The sequence below is a fragment of the Chaetodon trifascialis genome, chromosome 6 (assembly GCF_039877785.1).
Source record: "Chaetodon trifascialis isolate fChaTrf1 chromosome 6, fChaTrf1.hap1, whole genome shotgun sequence".
NCBI lineage: Eukaryota > Metazoa > Chordata > Actinopteri > Chaetodontiformes > Chaetodontidae > Chaetodon > Chaetodon trifascialis.
Genome location: NC_092061.1, coordinates 10,357,844 through 10,384,447, shown reverse-complemented (window position 1 = coordinate 10,384,447; position 26,604 = coordinate 10,357,844). Strand labels below are relative to the sequence as shown.

The 26,604-nt window shown below is 39.2% G+C and overlaps 1 protein-coding gene across 1 annotated transcript; it reads left to right on the top strand.

Moving 5' to 3' along the window:
* Positions 1–546: 546 nt before the first annotated feature.
* ndc80 (NDC80 kinetochore complex component) lies at positions 547–7,752 on the top strand. The gene is made up of 17 exons (XM_070964837.1): positions 547–637; positions 1,150–1,245; positions 1,620–1,703; positions 2,748–2,874; positions 3,156–3,328; positions 3,426–3,528; positions 3,694–3,783; positions 3,957–4,050; positions 4,215–4,315; positions 4,552–4,696; positions 4,779–4,984; positions 5,252–5,401; positions 5,673–5,762; positions 5,886–5,978; positions 6,255–6,385; positions 6,632–6,734; positions 7,165–7,752. Exons 1-17 carry the CDS (start codon positions 630–632, stop codon positions 7,291–7,293), a joined length of 1,923 nt encoding a protein of 640 aa, XP_070820938.1. The 5' UTR covers positions 547–629; the 3' UTR covers positions 7,294–7,752.
* The last annotated feature ends 18,852 nt before the right edge of the window (positions 7,753–26,604 follow it).

Sequence of the window (26,604 nt, the reverse complement as noted above, 5' to 3'; positions counted from 1 at the left end):
AGTGCAGGACCTGGATGCTGCTAAAGCACAGACAGACATGACAGGATGAAGGGTTGATCATTTAGGGAGAGATCCTACAAAATCATGCCAGACGACCGCTTTATTAGCATCTCTAGGCATAGACTTTAAAAGAAACAAAAAACAGAAGAATGGTCATAATTTGTGGTTTTGTTTCAATAGTGTATGTATGTACATGTATATGTATTTATTTTGAGCAAATTTAATGAGAATCAGGCTACACCGCTAAATCACCAACAACCATCAGTAACTGTTTATTACTATGATTTTTCATTGGGTATTGTTTATACCGGCTATATTAAGTCCATAAAAAAGATCACTTTTGCGAAATATGTCAGACATACTGATGATTTTAACAGTCACAGGTAATGCAAGGACTTATGCAGCATTTTAAATATTGTTTGTGGAACTGAGTGGGTAAAGTTTGTGTGCGGCCGTTGACAAGTCGCGCTGTACCGAGCGTTTGAAGCCTTTTTGGACCAAACAGCTTTCCGTACTCTCGTGATGTCACAGCCATCCGTTATTTTGTATTGTTTTGGCGGGGCGTACACAACTTCGTTCGTTTGGATGTCCGTTTTACTTTGCAAGCGATAACTTTGTACCTACGAAAAATGGAGCGGTACGTCTAAAACTCGATAGAAAACCACTTATTTTGTATCATTGAAAATAATCAGCAAATGATATAGTGACAAAATGCAGTGCTTTCTTTTAACTTCACTGAGACGCTGCCATAGAGTCGTCTGTATTGTGGTTTAACGTTAGCCGCAGTTAGCTAACGCTAGCTACTTTTAATTTAAACGTCACCAACCGCACTACTTTACGTCAGCTGTTCTTACTAACAACTCTTTTAGCTATAATACAATCAATACAGTGTCTTGAGTTCTGTCTAGTTTTGTAAATCAGGATACTGGATCAACTAACTACACCGCTAACTTGGCTAAGCTTGTTACACTTTACGGTAACATTAACATTGGCTAGCAGTGCCATATCTATTGAAACTAGCTAATTTCAAAAGGTAGCCAACATTACCGCATTAATATACAGTGTTATTTATTTTGGGGGATCTTGTGAAATAGTCGAATAATACTTTTAAACGGTATCTGTTTTTATTTCGTTATACGTTGTGTCCAGTGGAAGGATGAGTCGAGCAACAGGCAGACAATCGGAGCTGCCTATGCGAGTCCAAGACAGCAACAGGATGAGCATGGTGTATACAACGCCCCAGAGGTTGGTGTTAAATTAAAGGAAGTTAATGAATTCAGACATTGTAGTGAGTCAGTAAAGGTACTGCTTTCGTATACCATGAACTGCCTCTGATAAAAGGTTGTGTCCAAAAACATTATACCGAGCTGTCTGAATTTGATTTACACTGTAGACAGAGTAAGATACTGGTTATAATTGTATGGCAGTTTCCTATTTGTGTGATAAACTGGGACACAAACATCAGAGCAGCATTTAATCAGAAGCTCAGTAGTTTAGACGTCTATGTATTTTGTGCATGTATAAACGTTTGTGAACTTGCGATTACTCAATGAAGAATATATATATATATATATATATATATATATATATATATATATATATATTTTGTTTCTTTACAGTAAACAGCCTTCATTTGGAAAGCTCAACATTCCCAAACCGCAGTCTGTGACCTCGGAAAGGCGGACCAGCTTCTTTGGTCCCCGGTATGTGAATAATGTTTGTATTCAACACTTTCTTTTTTCAATTAAATACGTTTCCATTGCAGCTGTTTGCAAGAAATTTAGACCAGGCATTGGTGTTAAACTAAGGCTATACAGATAAATACACAGCAATATTCCGATCAATAAAAAAAAAAAAACTTAATGTGCAAATAAATTGGAATGACGCAGGAAAACGTATTGAACGTGCCAACTGAAATGTATTTGATACTTGTTTTTTCTTATTGTGTTCATTTCACTTAATTGCAGGTTACTTTTTTTTATTGATTTGAATGTTATTATTTCTTTATCTATAGTGTTAATTGAGGATACCAACACCTGGTCTAAATCTCACGTGAATAGCTGCATTGGAAATATGTTTAATGAAAACAATGTTGGAATATTCAATGTTTATTTCCCCCACTGTATAAACATCAATAAAACCAAACACAGATTGAACCAGCACTATTACAGTAGTAGTAAGATGAAATAAAGTAAGAAATGACATTATATAGTCTTTACCTTATGTAGTGTACAAGGAAACTTCTGTACATACAGGGATTTAGTGGCATCAAGTGGCAGATTGCAATGAAATGAACACCCCTTGCCTCACTCCTCCCTTTCCAAGTGTGTTGAAAACCCTACAGTGGCAGTGTAACACGTGAAAAACACAAAGGCCGCCCTCTTGAACCAGTGTTTGGTTTGTCTGCTCTGGGCTCCTGTAGAAACATGCCAGACTCTGTGGAAAAGGATCCACTTCCTCTGTATATATAAAGAGCTCAATCTAAGGTTACAGAAACGCAGCAATTTTACACACTGGTACTTTAAAAGATGCTGAAATGAGTAAATTAGACCAGAATTGATTATCCTCAGATTTGTTAGAAGTTTCAAACCTAATGAGTGTGTATTTTGCTTTTCCGTTACTACGTTTCCACAGTGCAATTACTTTAAATGCAAATGAAATTAAACTGTTATTTCTCCTTGTCAGCTAGCAAATTTGATTAGAGCTACAATGATTAATTGATGATATGTTGATATTTTTGACTGCAGGACTAGTGGAGCCAACATGCCTCGCAACAGCACCATGTCAGGGTTTGGAGGAACTGAGAAGATCAAAGATGGCCGACCCCTTCATGATAAATCCTATGTGCAGCAGTGTATCAGACAGCTGCATGAGGTAACAACACTTCACTGAATCTTCAGTTTATATACACACAAAGTGTTTGTCTGTTTTAACATTGCTACACCCTTTATGTTCAGTACATTAAATAAACTTTATGGCATTTGAAGTTGGATTGTTTTATGCATTTAATGTGACTGATTAAATATTTTTATTGCTGCCGATATCTGACTAAGTGTTGAATTTAATTGAAGGTTGACCACAAATGTGGTGTTGGTCAGTATGAGTGGGAATCTATAGTATTATCCAGTCTGATATTGTCTGTTATATTTTTTTAGTTCTTGACTGAGCAGGGTTACCCAGGCACTTTGTCAGCCAAGACCCTCCAGTCTCCCTCAACCAAGGAGTTTGTGAAGATATTTGAGTTCATCTACTGCCAGCTGGACCCAACCTTTGAGATGCCAAACTCAAAAGTTGAGGAGGAGGTTCCAGCTATCCTTAAAGCCCTGAGGTACATTTGTTGTTAGCCATCATCTGCTTCCGTAGTTTTAGAAAGTGCTGATGCTGACTGTCTCTGTCTCTATTTGTCTCGTCGTTTCTGGTTTAAGGTATCCGTTTGTTCTCTCCAAGTCTTCAATGTATTCTGTTGGGGCTCCTCATACCTGGCCTCAGGCCCTCGGTGCTCTCATGTGGCTAATTGATAATGTCAAGGTGAGACGCAAACAGCACTTTTCAATATGAATTACGATGAAGTGTTTGCTAAAATGAGATTCATTTGCATAGGATGCAACAAAAAACGGACAAAAACTAAATAAATGTGAATTTTGTTTAATTAAATGAGCTAAAACCAGAGTTTGTGCTTATTCTGTGTGTCAGATCAGCTGGAGTTTGAGTAAGCAGGAGCTGCTGTTCAGTGACTTCTGTGAAGACGGTGACAATATCGAGGAAGGGGCTGAGTATAACAGGGTACTCTGACTTTTTTAAAACTGCATCATGAGGCTTAAAGGCCACACAGGTGTTCTCCCTCTGTATTTAAGACAATGTCCTCAAATACATGACATGGTTACCCTTATTTTGTCTGTCTAAATCTTGTGTTTTAATTTTTTTTTAATCATCTCTTTCACTCTGTTCCTGTGCAGCTCTTCTTGGACTACACAGCTGAGACATACTCAAAGTTCATGCAGGGTCAAGACACATTTGAGGATGAGGATGAAGCATTCCTCATGAAACTAAGTAAGCACAGCATCCCTTTATGACATCAGTTTTTTGATAATGAATGTTTTTCTATTTATATTCAAGCTTAATGTTAATTCAGTTGTTTAGATTTAGATTTCAGTTTTTAATGAAAAATTGAGTCCTCTCAAGATTTTTGATGTGGTGTGTGTTTGTTCTCACAGAGAAGCTCTACAACATTGATGAGGCCCTGCTGTCTACGATGGAGGAGAAGTACAGGATACTTAGTGATGAGGTTGACCGACTGGAGAAGGAGAGCCAGACGGTCAGAAGATTTTTATATTGACACTCCCCATGTGTACAGATTAGAGTATGATTTTAAAATCTTGCCCTCATTACAGTGAGGGCAGTTGTCCTCCATTAATTCCAAGTTTATAGGGGGAAAATCTGATATCATTGAAGAAAAAGAAAATAAACAAAAGGAAAGGAGATGAATGTATTTATGACAATTGGAGGTGCAAAGTCAGAGGGATCATTCTTTTTCTCTCTTCTCCTGGACAGGACCGTCTAATGACCAGGAAGATGGAAAGGGTGAAGCTGCAGGCAAACCTCAACAAACTCCAGAGTTATCGAACTACCCTGGAGTCGTTTGAGGCGAGCCTGGAGAGCAAAGCTTCAGAACTGAACGATGAGCTGGAGAATATTGGTAAATACCAGCAATGACATGTTCAGTGTAACCGTGTCAGTTCTTTGTCTTTTCGTCATGTTTTTCCTTCATCTTTCTGCAGCCAGTCATCTGGAGTCTCTAAAACATGAACGAGATGAGCTGCAACACCTGCTGCAGAACCAGAAGTTTACTCCAGCTGATGTAGAGAGGATCAACAGAGAGAAGAGGGAACTCCAGCAGACCATCTCCAGTCTCAGCAAGTCTCTTGAAGATGCTGAACAGCACAAGTGGAACGAGGAGATTGCTCTGGCCAAAGTGAAAGAGAAGGTACTGTATGCGCATTTAGTATGTTTGCAGAGTCCCATTTGATAATGGTGTATAAGACAAATCATGACATGATTTGAGCTTGATATGTGTATTAAGATATCAGTTTCTTCTAAATGGTTTGGATTAAATTGTGATATTGTCTGCTTTTTTGCTGCCCAGTTGTAGTCAGTAGTTGATAACAGCAGATGTTTTCATCTGGCACACATTTTGACTTGTTTCCTTTTCCCTCCTGTGTCTGTCCTGTGCTGTTATTTCCCTCAATCTCAGGCGGAGCTGAAGCTGGCAGAGTATCACAAACTGGCACGGAAACTGAAGCTGATACCACTGTCTGCAGAGAACGCCTGTGGTCACGATTTTGAGATCAGGCCGTTTGAGTTTGGACCTGGCAGCATGATTCAGCATAAAACACAGATACAGGTACTTCCAGCCAATAATCCTGTTTATGCAACCATTTGGATTGGTACAAGGACAGACTTCCACATTCTGTATATTTCAGTATAAACAAGACTAGCTTACTGTCCCAGTGTTTAGTTATTTCCACATGCAGTCATTTATAGCTTTGGATATGCTTCTTTTTTATATTTAATGTGAACTCCATTGTAGGCTGTTGGAAATTAGATTTTGTTATTGTGTGATGATAGATTTTGGGCTTCTATGTACTTGTTCTGATCCATGTTTTGTGTTGCAGATGCTTCTCAGAAAGCTTATCAGTGATGTGGAGGAAGAGAACAGTCGATTAGCAGATATGAAACTCAGTTTGGAGGAGTCTTGTGAACAGGTAACAGAATCGTTATTATTTTGAACTTTTAACTTTTTTCTGTACTGATACACAATATTGCATCAAAGTGCATCTTTTTTCAAATCATCTTTTATTCCAGTGATTTTTCTGTGTCTTCTCAAGGTGAATTCGAACCTCTTGGACAAGTCCAATGACATTAAGCAGCTGAGAGAGCAGATTCGCAAGCTGGATGAACTGTTGGATTGTGACATGCAGGTACAGTCCTTATAGTTCAGTCTACTTTATGTTGGTAGAAATACCAGATTATTACATGCAACAGTTGGCATCCACCAAATGGTGCACATGGAGCAGACCTAACCACATTTAGAGGAGATTTGTTTTATTTAAGCAGTTTCAGTTCAGCACTGAACTATTGGTCTTCTAAGCTGAAAAACGAATGAGTTAATGTTAAACCAGTTGACCACATAAAGAGAATGCACAGTTACATCATGCATGTACTAACAACAGTTCTCTGTGTGTTTGTCTGTGTAGGAGCTGGCCCGAGAGGAGGAAAACTGGGCACAAGAGATGGAGTCAGTGGAGAACCATCATAAGCTTCTTCAGAAGAAAGTCAATTGTGGTTATGACGAGGCTGTGCAACAACTGAAGGCAGCGCAGCAACAGTGAGTGACTGATTCATCGACAGTATCTATATCTGAGGGATTACTTCATCCTGCTGGAGCTCACAGTCACTACAAAACAAATCATTGTTAACTGGCAAAATCAAATGGCACAGGAAATGGTTTCAGCTTGATAGTTCTCCCTCATTTATTCGCATATTCATGAAATGGGGCTTGATATGTGAGATTTAACGTCTTCAAGGTTTCTGTTTCTATCAGCGTAAAGGATGATGTTCACCTCTTCCTCAGGTACCACCTGGTGTTGCAGGAGACCAACGAGGAGAGACGAACAGTAGCCAACAACCTTGCATCTGTATTTACCACTGCTGCCAACCACTTGTCAATTACAGAGGTAACTTTCTCACAACTCTGCATCTGTTCCTCATACAGATAAAAATCTCTATCAGGCATGCATTCAAGAAGAAAATATACTTGAATTGCAGGGTGTAGGCATCTGCAGTTTTTTTCCCCACTGCAAACATCAAAGCTTATGATTCATATAATCTGACTTGTCTCACTGTGGTTGAGATGTGACTGTGACCATCATTGACTCAATGTCTGCAGGCTTTCCATGAAGAAGAGATTTCATTGTATGAAATACGCAAAAGAATTCAGAGCAAAATGGCTGTTTGACTAAACAAAGCATAGTTAACATATTGTTCGTGCCAATTCTCTATGCCTGCTCTGATAGCAGCATTACTCATATTGTATCTGTACCTGCATTAATTTTATTCTAATATAAAATATATGTGTGATATAACCCATGTGCTCTGTTACAACAGAAGTGCCTGGAGAATCTGCACAGCAAAGTGCAGCATCTCCGCTCTAAGACCATAGAAGAGGACAAGGCAGCTGTGCAGAAGATGCGGGAAACTTTCAAGAGCTTTGTGTCGAAGGCCAACAGTTTGTAAAGAGATGGAAGAAAGGATCAGTCTGGAGGGGGTCAGAGACTGGAACTCCAACAACAGCCAAACTTCAGAGTTCATACCCTCCTCTCCTTTCTCATTTCTCTAAGAAAACACGAGAGCAAGAATATTTGACACCACATACTTTTACATGAGTTATTCTTGCAAAAATGAAAATGACACAAAATGTAAGGCTTATTATATTAGAGGGACTGCTCATGTTTTGTTTGTGTACAAGTGCAGTGAATAGAATTCAGAAGGCATTCAAGGAATAATTCACCCAAATTATCTCTGAAGAAGGCTATCAGAAAAGAGACCTGGAGGGAAATGTTAACATTGTTGTAGGAGCTCCTTCACTGTCTCTGAAGATAACAAAAGATGTTTAAAAACAAAAAAAATCTGAAGTGAATCTTGTAAATTTGTCTTTTTGATGTTCTTATTAAAGTGTTTTTTGGAGTCTATCAGACAACACCGTGATTCTTTTTGGCTTTAGCTCTTGTTTGCTGATGTTTGCAGAAAAATATGCTTTTATCTTTTTGTCACTTGTCTGCTCAAAGTATCAATCGGATTTTTTCATTTGGCAAATGAAGACCAGTACAAGGCCTGGTCACTGCTAACACACACGTTCCCTCCTGGAGTTTGATTCATTTGGTCTGTACCAAGGGGACAAAATGATGCATTGGTGCATTTCAGTTCTGATCCAGTTCCAGTTCATACTGACTTTTCACAACTGAACCAAGAAGAGTAATCATGATTTTAAACCATGATTAATTTGTTGATTTGACTGTTTAGGTAAATGTCAGCCTGCATTGTCAGTGTGTCATTAGGATCTATGTGGGAAAACCAAACTCCAGTGAGAAGTTTAGACACCACTGGTGCTGTTGTTTCATTTGATATTTTTAGACTTACTGTAATCCGCCTTTAAAAAAAGATCATTTGTGACAAATCAGACACATTCAGGATGATGATAATGATGATGATTATTATTATACAGTCATAGGTAGTATTTCTAGGGGGAAATGGATGTTTGAATGGTATATTGATACAATGAGTCAGGCTATGACCTGCTTTGCCTCTGCCCCCATTTGAAGTTTCCTGTACTGAGGACAGGTGATGTTGTGCTTGTTGTAGCACAAGAAACTACCACTAGGTGCTGCCACACTATTTAAATAGACATTAGCAAAACTATAGGAAATTAAAAGAGCTTCCAAGAAATGACTGTGACAGTCCAAACTTTGCCAGAGGACTTATGCAGCATTTCAATATTTGTGGAACTCAGTGGGTGAAGCTATTACTCTATTTTCACTCTTAGCTTTTTGGTTTATATTCAAATTTACAAATATGAGTTAAAAGATTTAATCTAAATTTGTTGTACCGTGTGTGTGTGTGTGTGTGTGTGTGTGTGTGTGTGTGTGTGTGTGTGTGTGTGTGCGTGTGTGTGTGTGTGTGCGTGAGAGAGAGAGACGCCGTGGACAGCCGTATTATTTTTACAGAGCGTTACGAAACCTTCTTGGACCTAGTGGCTCGCCGTACTCTGATGATGTCACAGCCAGTTTTGGCGGGCATTATAAACATTCGGTTCACCTGATAAATGTTTCTTCTCAGTCCATACTGTAAACATCAGCGGTCTACAATGAAACATGACGCGGTACTTCTGAAACTTACCAGAAAAAACACTTAAACTTATGTAGACTCTTGGCTTAACGCTAGCAATGAGCTAATGAGTTAGCAAAGCGACTGTTAATCAATCTACTTTACGTCAACTGCAAAGTTAACGTTGCTAGCTAACAAGAAATGTTAGATTTACTGAGAATACGACAAATTCAGCGTGTTGAGTTCTGTGTAGTTATATTATGTCAGGATGAGTAACGTTAGCTACAGCACTAGTGAACTAAGTTAGCCAAGCGTCTGCCACAATTTACAATTACATTAGTTAGCTACATCTACTGGCAGTTATCAAAATGTAGCCAACATTATCGTATTACGAGTCGAGCAGCAGGCGGACAATCGGAGCTGCCTATGTGAGTCCAAGAAAGCAACAGGATGAGGGTGGTGTATACAACGCCCCAGAGGTTGGTGTTAAATAAATTAACAAATTCAGACATTGTTTTAAGTTATAACCTCATGTTATCCACACCCACACAGCAATTTTCCAGCTTTGAACTACGCTGTAGACCGAGTACGATGTTGATCTAGTTTCAAGGAATTTCTTATTTGGGTAATATCAAACTAGGACATAAACCGTGCAGTCAAGTGGAATGACAGGAAGAAAAAAAAAAAAGTATTAAAAATGCCAACTAATTTTTTTTTTAATCTCTCATTGTGTTCAGGACAGACTCAGCTGATTAAGCTGTTATTGCTTTTTCTTACTAAGTTCAATGCCTTTTTTTCTGTCACTCCACTTTCTTGCAGGTTACTGTTTTTTTATTGATCTGAATGTTACTGTTTCTTTATCTGTGGCGTTAAATAAGAATACCAATGTCTGGTGTAAATTTCATGTGACTAGCTACATTGGAAATATGTTTAATGCCAAACATTTTGATTTGTTGAATATTTATTTCCGCCACTGTATAAACATCAAGAAAACCAAACCAAAACGCAGTGTAGAAAGATACTTCTGTACATAAATATCCTGTGAATTTGACCCCGAAGAGTAAAACCTCTGACTGAACCTTAAGCTACTGACTCGATTTAAGCCAGTGTCACAAACTGTAACAAATTAGCAGAATAGATGTGGCACTGAGATGGGTGAATAAAGAAGGGCTGATTTTCCTACTCAATGTAAAATAAGTCAGATTTGTTGTAAATTGCAAGCCCAATCAGTGTGCATTGTGTGTATTTAGATTTTTTCCCACAGTGCAGTTATTTAGATGCAAATTAAAGAAACGTATTTTTCCTTGTCAGTCATCTACTTTGACACTTTGCTGAATGTTGTGTGTATGTTAATATTTTTGACCGCAGGACCAGTGGAGCCAACATGCCTTGCAACATCTCCATGTCAGGGTTGAGCAGATCAAAGATGGCCGACCCCTGCATGATACATCCAATGTGCAGCAGTGTATCAAGAGCTGCATGAGGTAACAACACTTCACTGAAAACATATTCATTGTTATAACATTGTTTAGTTATTTCCATGTGCAGTCATTTGTAGCTTTAGACATGCATCTTTTATCTTTAAAAGTTAACTCATTGTAGGCCATTGGAAAATAGTTCTTATTTGTGTGTGTGATGATAGATTTTGGTATTCGATGTACTTGTTCTGTTTAGGGCCATCAAGAAATATTCTAAATTCAAATATATATTCAAATTTTGAAAGACAAAACTGTTGAAGTCCGGCACGTTAAAATCCTTCCTATCATAATGTCTGGTGACAATAATTCCCAAGTCAGATGTGAAAATATGTTGACTGCACGCTGTTTTCCCCGCATTCTCCACATTCAATTATTGTGAGTTTATTTCAACAAACCTAGAGTTGGTGATGATTGTTGGAACAGTGAAAGACGAACCAAGGTTTGTTTTGTTACTGTTGTGAATGAAATGTATTTTCCGATGATAAAATGACTATTTCTGTGAATGGAGTCTGGTGGCTTTGGCAAGAGCGATATAATGACTGTTTCTGGTTAAACAGTCCTTTCTATAATGTAAGACACTGAGAACAACGGCAGTCAGTAGTAAAAACAAACACTTTTAGTGTACGTACATTGACGTACACTATGCAAATGGCCAAAGGGATTACATTGCAGCCAATTTCATGGCTGCAGCACTCTTGCTAAATAGTGGAAAACCTAAAGAAATGTTGTCTCCATTAATCACCAGGACACAAAAACATGGGAAAATAGGGTCCATGATCAGATAGAAATTGACCGGAATTCCTCCGGTTTTTCTGGGACTTTGAAATCTTCCAAGAGATAATTCAAGAAACTGAATGTGTCATTTGTGTTTTTCGTTTGTTTCTACCAGTTTGTATGTTTTGTTATTGTTGCATAATATGTTTTTTGCAATAAAGTATTCAAACATTAACAAAAGCTTTGCAACAACTTTCTTCATAAGAGTAAGAAAACTAACTTCCTGTGAATTTATTCATTTGACTTCAGTTCGATATTGTTTCAGGCAAACACTGGTTAGCAAGGAAATGACAGGCATAGTTTCCATTTGTCAGTCTCATTTATTCTATTTTTACCGAGCACATTAGAGCATTTAAGTTCCACATATCAGCCAAAACCCATAAAACTGACTGGCTCATTAAAAATGAAACGTTTATTTTAGGAGTGAATGTTTTCTGCACCTCTGATCGGAGCATTTATTGCAAATCATTTGGCCGAGGCAACTCGACAAGGGTTTTTCTCCATTTCTTGATCACCACCACTCACTGTACGTGTGTCAAATGAACTCTGCATGCTTGGCCTTCAGTCTTAGTATTTTTTTGCATTTATATTCAGTCCAAAGGCTCCATCCAGATATCCTGTGGCAATCTGTATACAATTCAAACCAGTATGGTCGACTTCAGGTTTTAAAAAAATCTTCTGAGAAGCTTTAAATCTTTGTGTTCTCTGATATCGGCCGCAGGCCAGCGTTTCTCAGACTGTCTTATGAAACTTCAGGATTCACAGACCCAGAGGATCTTTTTCAAATGAAGATGTCTGTTTTCTGATGCAGCTGCTTTTGTTGGACATGGTGGTGTTGATTTATGGTTTCACAGAGGTGCACCTTTTTCCAATTCACTTGTGTTGTTCCACTTTAGCGAGAGAATCCGCCCTGAACTCCTAACACTGTTAAAGTTGTACAGTAACTTTCACCGAAGTACCTAAAGTTCCTCTTTTTTTATTGAATATTTTTCTAGTTCTTAATGAAAAATGTCAGTGGACATGACTTGATGCATCAATATGGGGAGATATGTTTTTGCAGCAATATTATATAATACATATATAATTCAGATCTTACAAGTACACTCTTGATTTGAACCTGCGAGTGGCACTACATTGCTTATATTTGTCACTTAAGAGCTGTAGTTTTTCTTCATGCACATAGTTTCTAATAATTTCTACCTGGCAAATTGTTGCTCTGTCCACTTGTTGAAAAGCATTGTGGGAAATATAGTTTTAAGTTTCTGTCCAAATTAGAATAATGGCTAGTTTAAACAACAGAACTGTAAGATACAACACTTTAGAGCGAAACAGTGGCAATGAATTGATTTGTCAGTTGAAAGAAAATAACTAATCAGATAATCCATAGTTGTCATTTTTCAACCAAAAATGCCAAACATTCACTTGTTCCAGCCTATTGAATATGAAAATTTATTTCTTTTCTTTGTTTTATATCATTGGGTTTTGGACTGTCTGATGTATTTTGACATTTCATTGACTAATCATTTAAGAAAATGATAAAGGTAGATCGAAGATAAAAACAGATAAATCGATAAACAAAAAAATCATTACTTGCAATACTTTTTTCACAAGAATTCATCATCATAGATGTTATCTACCAATTGAGTAGTTTCTGTTAGAAAGAGCTGCAAACAAGGCTGAAGTGTCATCCTGGAATTTGGGGCAATGGCTCGACCCTAAAACTCACATCGTGTCAATACAGTCAAGTCAAAGAAGTTTTTACAAGGGGAACGTATGAAAACCGTCAGTGCTGCAAGCGTGAGAGAAATGTTTTGGCAGATGTGATGAGGAGAGATGAGGTGATTGTGAGGGGCTCTGTGGAGAGAGGGAATGAAAAATGTGATGGATAACTTCCACCACTAGCAGAGGCAACCCCTGTGTGTGTTGGATGGGGTGGTGGGTTTAGAGCAGAGGAGGGGCTGTGCAGGAAGTTAAAGGAGGAGAAAAGCTCGTACCATGTGTTAACAGCTACAGAGACTTAATTCAACTAAACAGAACAGACCTGGGTGTGTTTATCAGATCCCATATGGACAGGTGGCATCCATAAAAGCCATTTTACAAGACTTCAGACTGTGTGTATGTGTCTTTGCATGTGTGAGAAAATGAATGTCATGATTTGTGTATCGTTGAACCCCCAGAGGCATGTACATGGTGGCCTAAATGTCTATGTGTGTGACTCCTCGTGCAGGAATTTGCGTGCGTGTTTCTGCATAAACCTCTGTTTGTGTTTGTGTTTTTTGCCTGTTTCCATGCTTCTTTACATGTTATGCGGTTCTTTCTCAAGCAAGTGTTTGTGCATGTTCTCCTGTTGTTTGTGACCCCCTCAGCCTGTGTGGACCTTTTTTTTTTTCATGGATCACTGCATTCAAAGACATGCACCATGAATTCTTAATACGCTGTATGTTCCTGCTCTCACATAGGGGATGTCAGCGTGACCTCGCCGAGGGCAAAAACCGAACTCTTCCAGGGATTGTGTGTGTCTAACTCTCATGGGGGCCTAAGGAGGGGAGGGTATGCGATGGTGTGGATGTGTGGTGTGCACAGACTCAGGTGCCAAGGAAAAACCCAAGATGTAAAAACAAAGCGGAGGTTATCTTCCTCCCTGCTCCGTGACCTGCAGAATGTGTGTTGTTACTTTACCGTGTACCACAAGGCTTTCAGCAGCCAATCTGTCATACCAGAGACAGGCAGACACAGTAGAGCAGCGAGGTGTTAATGTGGAGTCTTATTAGGGGTTAATCTCGCTCATCCGCCACTAGAATAATCTGTTCTACAGATGTGGGAAAAGGGGGCAGAGAGACGGGGGAGATAAAGAGAGAAGGCGAGCTCTGTCTTACAGTGCAATGCTCTACTATTTTCTTTCTCTCAGCTCCCTGTCAAAACACCATTGTGTAGTTGAAATCTGTCTTCCTTAGACCTACATTATGACCAGCTCTGGCATTTTGATTTCTGCTCCAGCGTCTAATTGTCTCCAGATTTAGAAGACAAATGAACTTGTGCTATAGCACAGAAATGACGCAACTACTGTAATAAGATTCAGATTTGAGAAACCTTGCTGTCTATCTTGTAGCCCAGGGGAGATAATTGTTGACGTTTTGACTTCAGCGCGGTCATTAATAACAATAACACAACAATTTCAGAAATAATCATGAATCCTTTTGTGGCTGTCAAGTTTCTGGTGCAACATTTGTTCTAAGTAAATTGCTTGTTTGAGCTGAAGTGAATTGGGTTGCCGATGTTGAATTGAATGTTGTGCAGGATTCACAGCAGCGAGGTCTTTGTTAAGGATAGTTTTTTTGTGTGTGCTGGAGAATGGGCAGCATGTGCTTGTCTTCAGATATTTGAAATGTTTTAAAGATGAGAATATAGAAAGATGTAGAAATATTGTAAGTCAGCGAGGTTTGTACACACAAGATATGCAAGATCATGTCGCCTCAAGTCTTGTCACAGCAGAGAGTTTGCATATTTAAGGGAACATTTTTCTTTCTTATACTGATCACGTGGCTATTGTGCCATGAGCTGCGGTTGGTTGGATGGACAGGTATGTTTCCTGTCCGTCACGTTCTGTTTCTCGCCTTTGGAAATTGAAATTGTGCATTAAGGCAGTTGCATTACTGTCACTGTTTTGTGGTTTGTTACACCAATGTGGCTCAGTGTTTCCCATTTTCACTTCCATGTACATGCTCTTCTTGTTGGACTATTGCTCAGCTTTTAACACAATCAGGCCCACTAAGCAAGTTACAAGACCATCTGTTCTCATCCACTTGCAACTGGATTCTGGACTTTCTCACCAACAAACCACATGTAGTGATACCACAAAGTCTCTGTGGAGCCTCCCCAAGGTTGCTGTACTCTTCTTACTACAATCACAACTGCTCATTCATCCATTAAAGGGGCCAGATGCCACTGATTTTACACATGGAGATCGGTTTACTCATCATTACTCAGCCCGCAAAATCAGTTGCATGTACTTTCTTGCTGTGGAGGAGCCTTATTGAATTAAGGGAAAATAACCCTGGTGATGTCATAGCCATGTCATTGGGGTTATCTCGGCTTGAGTAGAAAGCCTGAATTGCTAAGTGGGGTGCAGAGTTTGAAAGATGTGGGTGCTTACCAGGCAGAGAGGGCCTCACAATGTGATTCCACTGGGCACGGCTGCATCATTTTCTGGCTTTTCTTCCATCCTCTGCATGGCTTCATATCCCACCCAGAGTGTTTTGCCTGCTTGATTTTGTTGGTTTGGCCATTTTTCCTTGAGGGTCTATGTGTCTACCATCAAAGTAGGCTACATAGTAAATGGGCTCTGTTTTAATTGTGTTTATTGTTGATCTGCCGCTTCTGCCAAAAACCAACTAGGTGCATAGTTTCAGCAGAGAGTGGAGAGAATCACAAGCATTGTGTGGAATGGCCACTATCACCTCTGGTGGCTGGAAGACGACATTTGTGTACCTGGTGGAATCAAGCTGGAATCGATCGGTCAGTCGGGTTACGCTGTGGGATCCAGAATTTTTGGAGGTTGACCCATACTAGGGACTAAAAATCAGGTCATTTCAGTCGCTGCAGCTTTGATTTTGCACCGACTTTATGAACTAAATCACTGAAATACATCTTTAAAAAAAAATTAATAGTCTAACAGTCCTCAGCTCATCAGTGTTGGTATCACAAAAAAGCTCCTGAATAAAGCCTAGAAAAGCCAAGTGTAACTGTGGTAGTGCAAAGTGTCTATTTCCGTCATCGTGAGTGTGTGTTTGTGTCTTGTTTTTCCACATGGTCTCCCACTGCTCCCGATGGATGCATGAGGCCAGTGGTTCCTCCTTGTTATGGTTCCTTTGATGACAGTGTGTTGTGTTGACATTATGGCGGCTTCCTGTGTGACCTCAGCGTATGTTGACAGTTTCCTGTGTGTTCAGCCTCAGTGTGAAGTGCTCTAATCAGGGTATCTTTTGTTGAATAATAGATTCAATGAGTGACCGCCTTACACACAGCAGGTTTTTCCATTTCGGCTCACTCATAATTCAGCAAAGGCATGAAACATAACAGTTTCTCAAATGTTATTCTTTTGTGTCAGCACAATTTATCCACAGGATGGAAGATCCACCACAGCCAGAAAACAACAGAGAAAGCGTGTCCCACAGTGACACCACAGTCACGTAGAGCTCCACAAAAAATGAAGAAAAAACAGCTGGTAACCTACTTGAGCTTTACACATGATGATTTTCTTGGGATCAGAGAATATGTGGATCATTGCTCAAAAGATCATTTTGATATAAAGACAAATTCAACTTCAACTTTATTGTCTTCAAATTAAAATTTATGTCGCAGTCAGGTGAAACTTGAATGAATGCACACATGCTTGAACACTGCATAAAACATAATAAAATGATAAAACATATGGTAAACATATGTAGGACATATACAAAGACATTCAACTCTCCTTTTCATTGTTGTCCATTGTAGCAACCCTTAAACTGAAGAGTGGAAACCTGCTTTCTCTGTTTATCAATGGAAAACGTTTGAATTGCACATAGTAGGATATGCATAGTAAAATATGGTGTTTTGTACTGTTGCAATGTAGAAACTATAAAAGTAGAAATAAAATGTAAGTATGGTACAAAGTATGTAATATTGCAAAGGATATTTGCACTGATGTAGTGGATATTAGCAAAATGTTAAAACATAACAGGCTAACAGGCATTTGGAAGACTTTAAAACACAAAACAGGCTACAGTTTTTTTGAAGGTGTAGTCCAGCGCTTCAGTATGAACAGTTGTACAAAGTTGGTGGACAGATTAAAATAGAACTGAAAATCAAAGCTGAGACTTGAGATATCCTGACTTTCTGTCCCTTGTATGAGTCAAGCTCCAAAAATGCTGGATCCTACACTTCCCATAATGCAACTCAGTGCATGATGTGCATGGTGAGACTTTCCACTGAATGCCTGGTGCCAACAACATTAAATTATCGATTAGACAGTTGATCTACAATGAGTCAGAAAGGTTTAGAGCAGCTGGTTGGTGGATTTTGTTACCTTTGGATAGAAGGCAGCTAACTGTTTTCCCCTATTTCTGGTCTTTTTGCTAAGGGAGGTTAACTGGCTGCTGGCTGAAGCTTCAGAATTACTGTGCACACGTCTATTTTCTCATCTAACTCTCAGGAAGAGAGTGAATTGCTACATTTCCCACTGTTGCTTTACAATATGTGATATTCATGTTTCGGATTTGAGACACTTTTTTGTAACTGCTGAAATCTTGCATGTCTTAAAAATGAAGTGCTCTGCGGTTAGATGTCTTTTGGAGAGTGCAGGAGAATGAAAAAAGGGTGCATCGTGCACCCAGAGTAGCCTGTGGTAGGGATTTTGTTTTTCCCTCCAGAGTGGAGAGGACTTGTTTTTTCAGACTGTTGCTGTTGTTCTGTGTACCTCAAAGGTTAGAGCATGGCAGAAACATTACAGAGGTCAATGTTTTATTTCCTTTCTGGTAATCTCTGTTAAAAATGTGTCCACTTCACAGTGTTGTAGGGCACTTTCCACCATATGGCATGACTTAGATGAATCAAAGGGCAAATAAACATGGCATGTCATTATCTGCCGCCTTCTTTCCACATTTTGTTAGATCACAGTCAAAAGTAGCCTTCCAGCCTACAACAATTAGTCAACAGTCGCTGTGTGTGTTCATATGTATATGATATGTCCGTGTTAAGCTTCTGCATGCTTGTAAACATATTACTCTTGCAAGTGGATTTTTGTCAGAGCGAAACAATGTGTGTGAGTGAATTACAGGGCAACAGCATGAGATATCAAATTTCCATCAGTTCTGTCTGTGCTCACTCAGGCCTGGATGGTGGTTATTAAGGCACTACGATGGGGTCATAAGAAGGTCATTCTCGACTATGAGAGGTTATAGAGGGGTTATAAAGGGGCTATGAGTCAGAGGTTTGAACTGTTTGCTCCCTGCTTTTGCTCTGTGAGTCATTTTCTGGCTTAGTAGGATCCATTTCAGGGTCCATTCACCTCAGGGGGGAAACAGATGTCTGTTAGAGGATCACAGGCCTCTAAATACTTGTGTAGGTATTTTTGGGATCTTAACACACTAATGTTTGCATTTGGTCAGGAGCTAATAACTGAAATATTTGGTGGCAATTTTTCCCGGCTGTGTAATCACAATGTCGTGAGTCTGAACGAGGCTCATGCTCACTTTGAAGCCCTCCTCCTCTGCAACATCTCTCCTCTGCATACTGTCGAGGATAGCAAAAACAATATATGTCATAACCAGTGAAACTTTGCTCAAATATTTAGATTTCACTGAGGTGTAAATCTGTATTCGAACTTAAAACAGTCCCTATCTTTTTGTTTTCATGCGGTGAATTTTCCCTTAAAGAACAGAGATGTGGAAACACTCATGCAATGGTACAGCTATTATGGAGAAAACGTTGCATACATGTTCAGAGGCCCATATTATTCTAGCATCCTGATGAGTGGTAGATTTATGTATACACACATGGTTAGGTGGTATGTCTGTTTTGGTTGTTGTTTCCATTTGGCTCGAGTTTAGAGTATGTTTACGGTTTGTGTTATCATACAGAGAAATTACTTTCTAACTGTAGTTGTGTGTTTGTCTGTGTTTATGTTATATTGTCAGTTAGATACGAAAGGCAACCTGTGTAATCAGCTATGTTCATCATATTTATGACATTTTCATGCAAACACACATGCACAGTGCTGCATCTCCTTCTCAGATAAAGAACAAAGAGTGAGGTTTAGTGAAACTTTTACTTAGTTGCTGATGAATTACAATATTTAATTAAATCCATGAAAACATAGGACAAGGACACAATTACAGTTTATAATACATATTTACATAAAACAACATCTTGATGTCCGATATATACACAGAATGAACGGAGAACAGAGCAGAAGACAAAGTGCAAAAACCTGCACTCTAGACGCGTTCAAGAAGCACTCTAAGGTGGTCATACTGACGGTTTTTAGGTTCTGTTTTAATACAAACATGGTGCCCCTAATTAAGACATCATTTTACAGGGTTGTTTTTGAAAAACTTGGAAAAGGCAAATTTTGGCTCTGTTTCTGTTGCACCACATGCTGTTTGGTGAACCATGAAGATCATTTACATTATGTTAACATCACAGTTTGAAGGTTAACGGAAATTTGTTTTTAACTCTCATGTATTGAGTGAAACCAGTACATCTCAAAATCTTGTGAAATTTACATGGAATTCTTCATAGGACATTGATTAAGGACAATTCAGCACGGTGGATGTTTGCTTTCCCAGGGGTGGAGCCCAGCTTGACCAGTCTAAGCAGTGACTCGCTCTGTCACCCACTCAAGGTAGACCAGTCCACTAAAGCCCAAAGAATTTTCTTTAATCTTTGAATGAATTAAATCTTTTCTTTTAATTTCTTTCTTTTCATGCTGGGCCCTTTTTTTTTTGTTTGTTTTGTTTTGTTTTGTTTTTTTTCCAGAGTACCAATTTAAGACATTTCAAAAACTTTTGATGCATCTTATTTATGAGGCATAACTGCAGTTACATAGGGTGAAAGAGTCAGACACCCTCGCTACAGATCCATTGCATACCGCTGAGGTGTTTATGGAGGAAGTAAGTGGTTCCTCCCTTTAACACCAGGGAATATACAGACACAGACATTACACACAGATGTACACGCACAAACGCAGAAGGCTGCAGATAGCAAGCCAAGACCTGCGGTATTCACAAGGGGTAACAGAGAAGAAAAAATGGAAGAACGGAGGCCTGGAAACATTAACGGTTGAAGCTAAGGGACATCAAAACGCAGGGGGGACATGAGGACGAGGGAAGAGGTGGGAGGATATGTGGAGATGTAAGGTAGTGACAGATAAAAAGAGGATGGAGGCATAGTGAGGAGCAAGAAAAGGGAGGTCTGCTGTTTCCTCATGAGGGCAGAATGAATGGTGAATTAGTGGTCTGGCTTGCCTCCTGGGGTCTTAGACACACACACACACACACACACACACACACACACACACACACACACACACACACACACACACACACACGTGTTTACAAAGGAGATTACGGCAGTTCCACTCTGTACCTCAGAGTAGCAGAGCCATGTGTGGAAACGATGAGAGGAATGTGCACTGATGTATTGACAGTGTAGGCTCCATATTTATAACATTATAACCTCTGAGGGAGCAGCTGTAATTTGCTGTCACGTTACTCCCAAATTCAGTTTTATGCTGTTTCATTTTTTATGTTAAGTGACCAGGGTCCTTTAGGGAGAGAGCAAATAACATGATTAAAGACCTGAAATTGTAATTATTAAAAAGAAGTGGATGTTCCATCTGTTTAAAGTTTGTGTTTGATGTTTATAGTAATTTCCGCTTTTAGGGATTTACTGCAGGTTTTGACCCAATCATAGCAGCACATATACAAACCATTTGTGCAGACATTTGTTTTTCTTGCCCCATTTTTCTTCATGTTCAGGAGAAACACTCATCTAAAACGCAGCTACATTGAGATTAAGTGTTCATTAATGACCTTGGAAACAGCAATTGACAAAAATAACCTATTCATACTTACAACTTTCTATTTTATTTCAGATTAGTTAGCTAACAGTTCGGTTAGCAGTTCAGTTAGCAGCTAAAACAATTTCAGGTTAGCAAACAGTTTAGTTTAGCAATGAAACGGTTTGCTTATAGTTTAGCTAACAGTTCAGTTGTCCACCTTAAACAGGTTGGTTTGGGTTAGCCAACAGCTTAGTTAGCAGCTAAAACTATTTCTTTAATGTTAGCCAACGCTTCAGTTGAACAGCTTAAACAGTTTGGTTCAGGCTAGCTAACAGTTCAGTTGAACATCTTCAACAATTTCTTTCATGCTGGCTAATAATTTAGTTTAGCAGTAAAAGTTGAGCAGTTTAAACAGCTTGGTTTGGGTTAGCTAACAGTTCAGCTAGCTAACTAACATAGGCTACAGCAGTTTGGGTTAGTACCTTGCTCAAGCTATAGTTAATAGCCAATCTGCTCTGAGATACCGCCTATGCCAAAAAACACTTGCCACCACATTGTGGAGGACAATAAAGTTGTTTTGATTGAGAATGTGAATATAAATAGATAACAACTGGAAGCTCGTCACAACAGTTAAAAGTTTATCTGATGAGCTGAAATGTCCCTGAGCTGTACATGCTGTCTGTCAGTCTAAGCACAAGCATGTCGCCTCTTATTTAAGCCTTGATATTGAAAGAAATGAGAGTTTGCATATATGTTTCACTGACGTAAATCCTAGCTGGTCAAATATAAAGTCTGTGTTCTTGTGCGTCTTTGGTGATGTCATTGAGGATCACGGCCCTTTCACGCAGGCCGTCACATCATCTCAGCAGTTCCCTCTTTGCTTGATGTAGTGTGTCACATTGGAGCGGACAGTTTCCACTCCAGTGGGGTGACTGTCCGGACTGTCTGTGAGCTGTTTCTTATCGTTACGCTCTGACAACACAGACAGAAGTGGACAGAAAATCACGTCATCAACCAGCGTGACTTCCACTCTGTCTACACATCTTCAGCTTTTCCTGTTCGGTGCGAGGGCATTCAATCAGAAAAGGGTTTACGCACATGAACTCCCACGAGCACTTCAGGGAAAATAGAACAGCAGAGGTTAAAAGTTGTGAAGGATTTGAAACAACTTCTATTTTTACATTAGTTGGGCTTCAGGGCACTAACAACACACGCGCATTCTGCAGCGTCATATGCAACATGTTGTTTTTAAATGGCGTTAAAATAGCTAATTCAGACATATTAAAGCTAAAGTAAATGGTCGTCTTATCTGCCACAACACTGAGATTTACACTTGCTTGTGTGGATGTACACAAGCAGCACAGGTGTGAAGCTCAGGTTACACTTGAATATTTAATCATCCGAGGTAACGCCTCTCACCACCAACACGCAGGGGATAGTATTACATTTGTACCTCCTGTCATTTGCGGTACTAAAAGTCGTGTCAAAATATTGCGTCTGCTGAAATACAATATGCTGACTTAATTGAAGTCCAAGTCACATATTAAAACATGTATCAAATGATTGCATCATACCTACGAGCTGCAGAAACATCTCAAGATGTGCCCCTGTTCTTTTGATCTCCTTTTGTTATATTTCACTCCTATCACTGTCTCTTGCAAGCCCACATGAAAAATAAAACCCCTGCAAAGTTCAAAACATTTACCAGAGAAGCTGACATTTTAAAAATAGTAGGGATTTGGAAAATCAGACCCCTGATGTCGTGGTGTTTTACGATGGTGTTGATTGTTCTCTCTTTCCGTCTTGCTGGCCATTGGATAAATCAGTGTGTATTCCGTCTGCAGTTTACTGTCGTGATGACTGATAACACGTGTCTGTACAGTGTGTGTGTGGTAATAGTGATGAGTGGGGAGCCTGAGGATGGTGGTCCAGACTGGAGGTTTGGCGATAGTCCAGTTGACTACGATCAGTTGAGTGCGGTTACAGCTTCATGTTAATCCCTCTGCCTCTGCTCTGTGTTGCAGCCAGTCCAATGAGAGTAAAGCAGTGTTTCTTAAAGTACGGCTCAGAGCAGAGGCCCGTTTCTTGTATGAATCACAAAAATGTAGCTTTACATTGTTTTTTTTTGTACTGTTTATAATAAAATAGCAAAACTTTGGCATCAAACCTCTCTCCTCCTTTTATGTTTACCTCCATGACCTTCAGGCTTTTCAAGTTTTTGAGAATTTCTGATTAAAAGAGTCAGGAGAGCAAACCACTTTTATCAATGTGAATATAAGAAGATAACACATCTCGGAGCTTCTTTTGATCTTGAAAACAGGGTGAGACAGCGTCAGTATTGTGCTGTCGTCACACGTCTCGAATTGGTGTCTGCTTTGTTTTCATCAGCAATGCGTCCCCTTTCTCCTTCTGTGGTTGTTGAATTGACTCGTCATATAGCCTGAGTCATACTGACAGATTCCAGAGCAGTGGCACAAAGAGCTTCTTGTGGTTTGACAGATACCTCATGAAGACCCACGACATGTCTCTTATAGGGCCTAACTGTGATTACATTTCGGTTATCGTTTGTATCTTTTCTCACGCCAGCTGGTACAATGGTGGTCGACAAGGCTCTGCCCACAATTGCTTCCTCTTGTAAACAAGCTGGTCACTGATTTGAATTGAATGATGAGAATTTGAGCTACCATGGAGAACTGATGGAGAAACCATCGTGAACCCAGAGGCTAACACGAAAAGAACGCTTGCTTTTATCCTGAAAGAGTTTTTAACAGCAGAGTCATCAGATTGCTCTAAAAATCATGGGAGAACTGAACTTCACTTGCCCTCCGTACCCTAAATAACTATTAGAAAAAGGCCTTTGACTGCTCAGCTGCTCCAGCAGTTACTCAAAATATTCATATCATCTAATAAATATCTATATAAAGCTTTCATCTTGTTATTTGTTACGTTCATTAATTCACATGTTTAGCTTTTTTAATGCTTAACCCAGAGTTGATGGGATGGTTCAAGCTTTGCTTTTAAAGGGTCAGTTCACACAAACTATGAAACAGATTTTACAAATTCTAAAATGGTTTTATTGGCCCAGGTTTTGAGAGAGAGCTTTGAGACTCCTAGTAAAACTAGTGCCCTGGCAAGTCTGGATAACCGAAAAAACAGTTTTTATTCAAGCTACCTTTTTTTAAAAACTAAACACTGAGGTTTGTGGATTTTCCAGAGGACCACTACATTGCTTCTGGAAATGTATTTTGCTGTTGAGTGTCTTGCAGTTTTTCCATGAACTGCGCACCACAAGTGAAATTCTATTCACCTCCACGGTATTGAGATTGAATCTCAGATCTGGAAACCTTGGCAAATAAATCCAAATGTATCTGCATGTCTAGACACCACAACACATAAGAGGATTATTTTGTACTTTTTACAAACCAACCCTTGAACTGAAGTTAATGTAACATTAACCTGTCAGCGTGTACAGTTCTGCCAGTATTTAGCACCTGTTTGGAACACCATCCCCTTAACTGCTAACGCTTGTGTTGTATTACACTCCGGTGGAACATAATCCTTCATTACAAGCTCCTCTCACACCATGAACAAAAGAGTAGGAGACTCATCTGACTAATGATGCTATCCTCTGACTGTCAGTGGGCTCTAATGGTTTCCAGCCAGAGCTGATGAACTCGTGCATATTTTTGACTCTAATTCTTTAGTACAACTGCATCATCTGTGGCTTGGAAACTAATGTGAAGAAGTAGTAGTTATGGCTGTGGAAAGTGTTGACTCAGTGTAAACTGACAAAAAAGGAGGAAGGTCGAAATGAACTTAGCGCTCATTTTCATTTTGATCCTTTTGTTTCATGAAATTTTTACTACTTTGAGAAATCAGTTTTGTACTAAAGTTACTGGCTGCAGATTTTTCACTACCATAAGGTTACCATGGTGATATGTTCAACGTTTAAGCATCTTCATGCTTTCTTAGTAGTGCCCAGAACTGTAGAGCTAAACATGCCTAACAGTGAAACCCCAGCTGTCAAACTGGATTAATCAGCGACTCTGAGCGTGACCGGTGTATCATCTCTGCTTGCAAAACGTCTCACAGAGTATAACAATGTTGTTTACAGAGATAATGAGATGCATAAGAAAATAAGAGAGACTTGGCTAGCGCAGTTTTGCCCTGTAGTTGTTGAACCAGGCCGCAGTGACTCACGGCTCAGGAGACAGGCAGAGGAAGGGCTGTGAAATGTGAGAGAGCAGGGGATGGATCAGATATCGACCACACACATTAGTTAAGCAAGGCACATCTTTTCTTCTCATGTTCTCCAACTCCTACATCATTGTCGTCTCTGGATATTTGCCACAGTTTAATCACACTGTCTTTTCGTGGTCCTCCCTCTCTCTTCCAACATTAGCTCTTAACTGCATGGCTCAATTCTTGCATGTTGTTGTCTTTATGCGGAGAACTCATCTTTCATTCATCTATCTTTTGCTGTCCGACTCGCCTTCCTTTTATGCTTATAGGTATTGTGCTGTAGGTATGGATACTCCATTCTCTTTGTGTTTAATGCCTGTTTCTGTCATTTGATAACATCAGGTTCTATTCATCCTTTTAAATAGTACACAGGACTCAATGGACAATCCCCTCCCTAATGCACCCCTGCTCCATTGTTCCTCTCCCTCTTTTACACGAAATCTGACAAATACAATGATTAATTTCTGCTGCCATTTAGTTTCAAGGTTCAGTTTTCCCCTCAACTCATTCTTGATCATTGTCATGTTTATTTCATGATTGTATGAATGTTGGAAACACAAAATCTTGTTTGTTAGTAATTACAGAATACACTGCACTGTGTAGAATGCGTTTATTAACAATTAAATGAGACAGTTTAAAAGTGAATACTGTATAAAAATAAAGCTGTAGTTATGTTTTTAAGGTGAGGACATCTTGTTTCACTAACAGCAATTCATCTGAGGAGGACATGAAATTAGCAGTAAATAGTCACAATTCTTCTAATCATGAGAACAAAGTGTTTTAGCTTTTCTCATGTCATCGGTGAAAAAAACAGGAAACAATGCAGTCAAATGACACTGAAGTTGCAAGACATTGAAAACGTTAAGATAGTGAGAAAAGTTTTCTTTTGAAGAAAAATTTTAAAGATGCCCTGGTATGTTTTTGACCACCAGTAGCGCTATAGAGCAATGTTTAGAAGAGTGGTTGTGTTTGTATCGTGCACAGACTCAGGCACACGGATGACTCGATGCACCTTCCTGCCTCCAGTTCCACATATTCTGATAGTGTGGTGGTAACAAGCAATGAAGGGTAGCAATGTGACAATAAAGGCAAAGAAGAACACTGCAAGCTAGAGAACATGCATGAAAACAAACAAAATCCGAAAAAAAAAAGAAAAAAAGGAACAGCTTTGCAGATGTTTTATGAGGAAGAAAATGCGTTCAACTCCTTTGTTAGAACGCACGGTGTGTTTGGTGAGAAACACTCAATGCAACTTTGGAAGAATTTCCTTATCCTGTGGAGTTTTTGACCATGGAGCCACGTTTTGAAAAGTCGGTCCCCATGTTGTTTGAGGATGCACATGCGCATGTTGAGAAACATATTTCTGGAGATTTAAAATATATTTTTTTTAAAAGTCAAGCTTTGCAAATGCTTCATAGCGAAGGAAATGCATTCAACGCTTTTGTCAGGATTAGAATACACACAGTAAGTTTTGGTGAGAAACACTGAATGCACACATAACTTTATGAGGCAACTCCACAGAGCTCCATCAGCATAAGTTCCTGATGTGTAAAAGATCATTTTGCAATGTAAACCCAGTCTTTTACTACTTTCATATGGAAATAAATCATAAACTTATTTGATTTAAACCTTTGGCACACTCTGACAGTAATAAATAATATTATGAAAAACAAAATAAATATCAATAAG

Excerpts from the sequence above, each read along its gene's own strand:
- ndc80 (XM_070964837.1), top strand. Across the intron at positions 1,246-1,619 it reads GTGTATACAACGCCCCAGAG|TAAACAGCCTTCATTTGGAA; the intron begins GTTGGTGTTAAA and ends GTTTCTTTACAG. Across the intron at positions 5,402-5,672 it reads AGCATAAAACACAGATACAG|ATGCTTCTCAGAAAGCTTAT; the intron begins GTACTTCCAGCC and ends TTTGTGTTGCAG.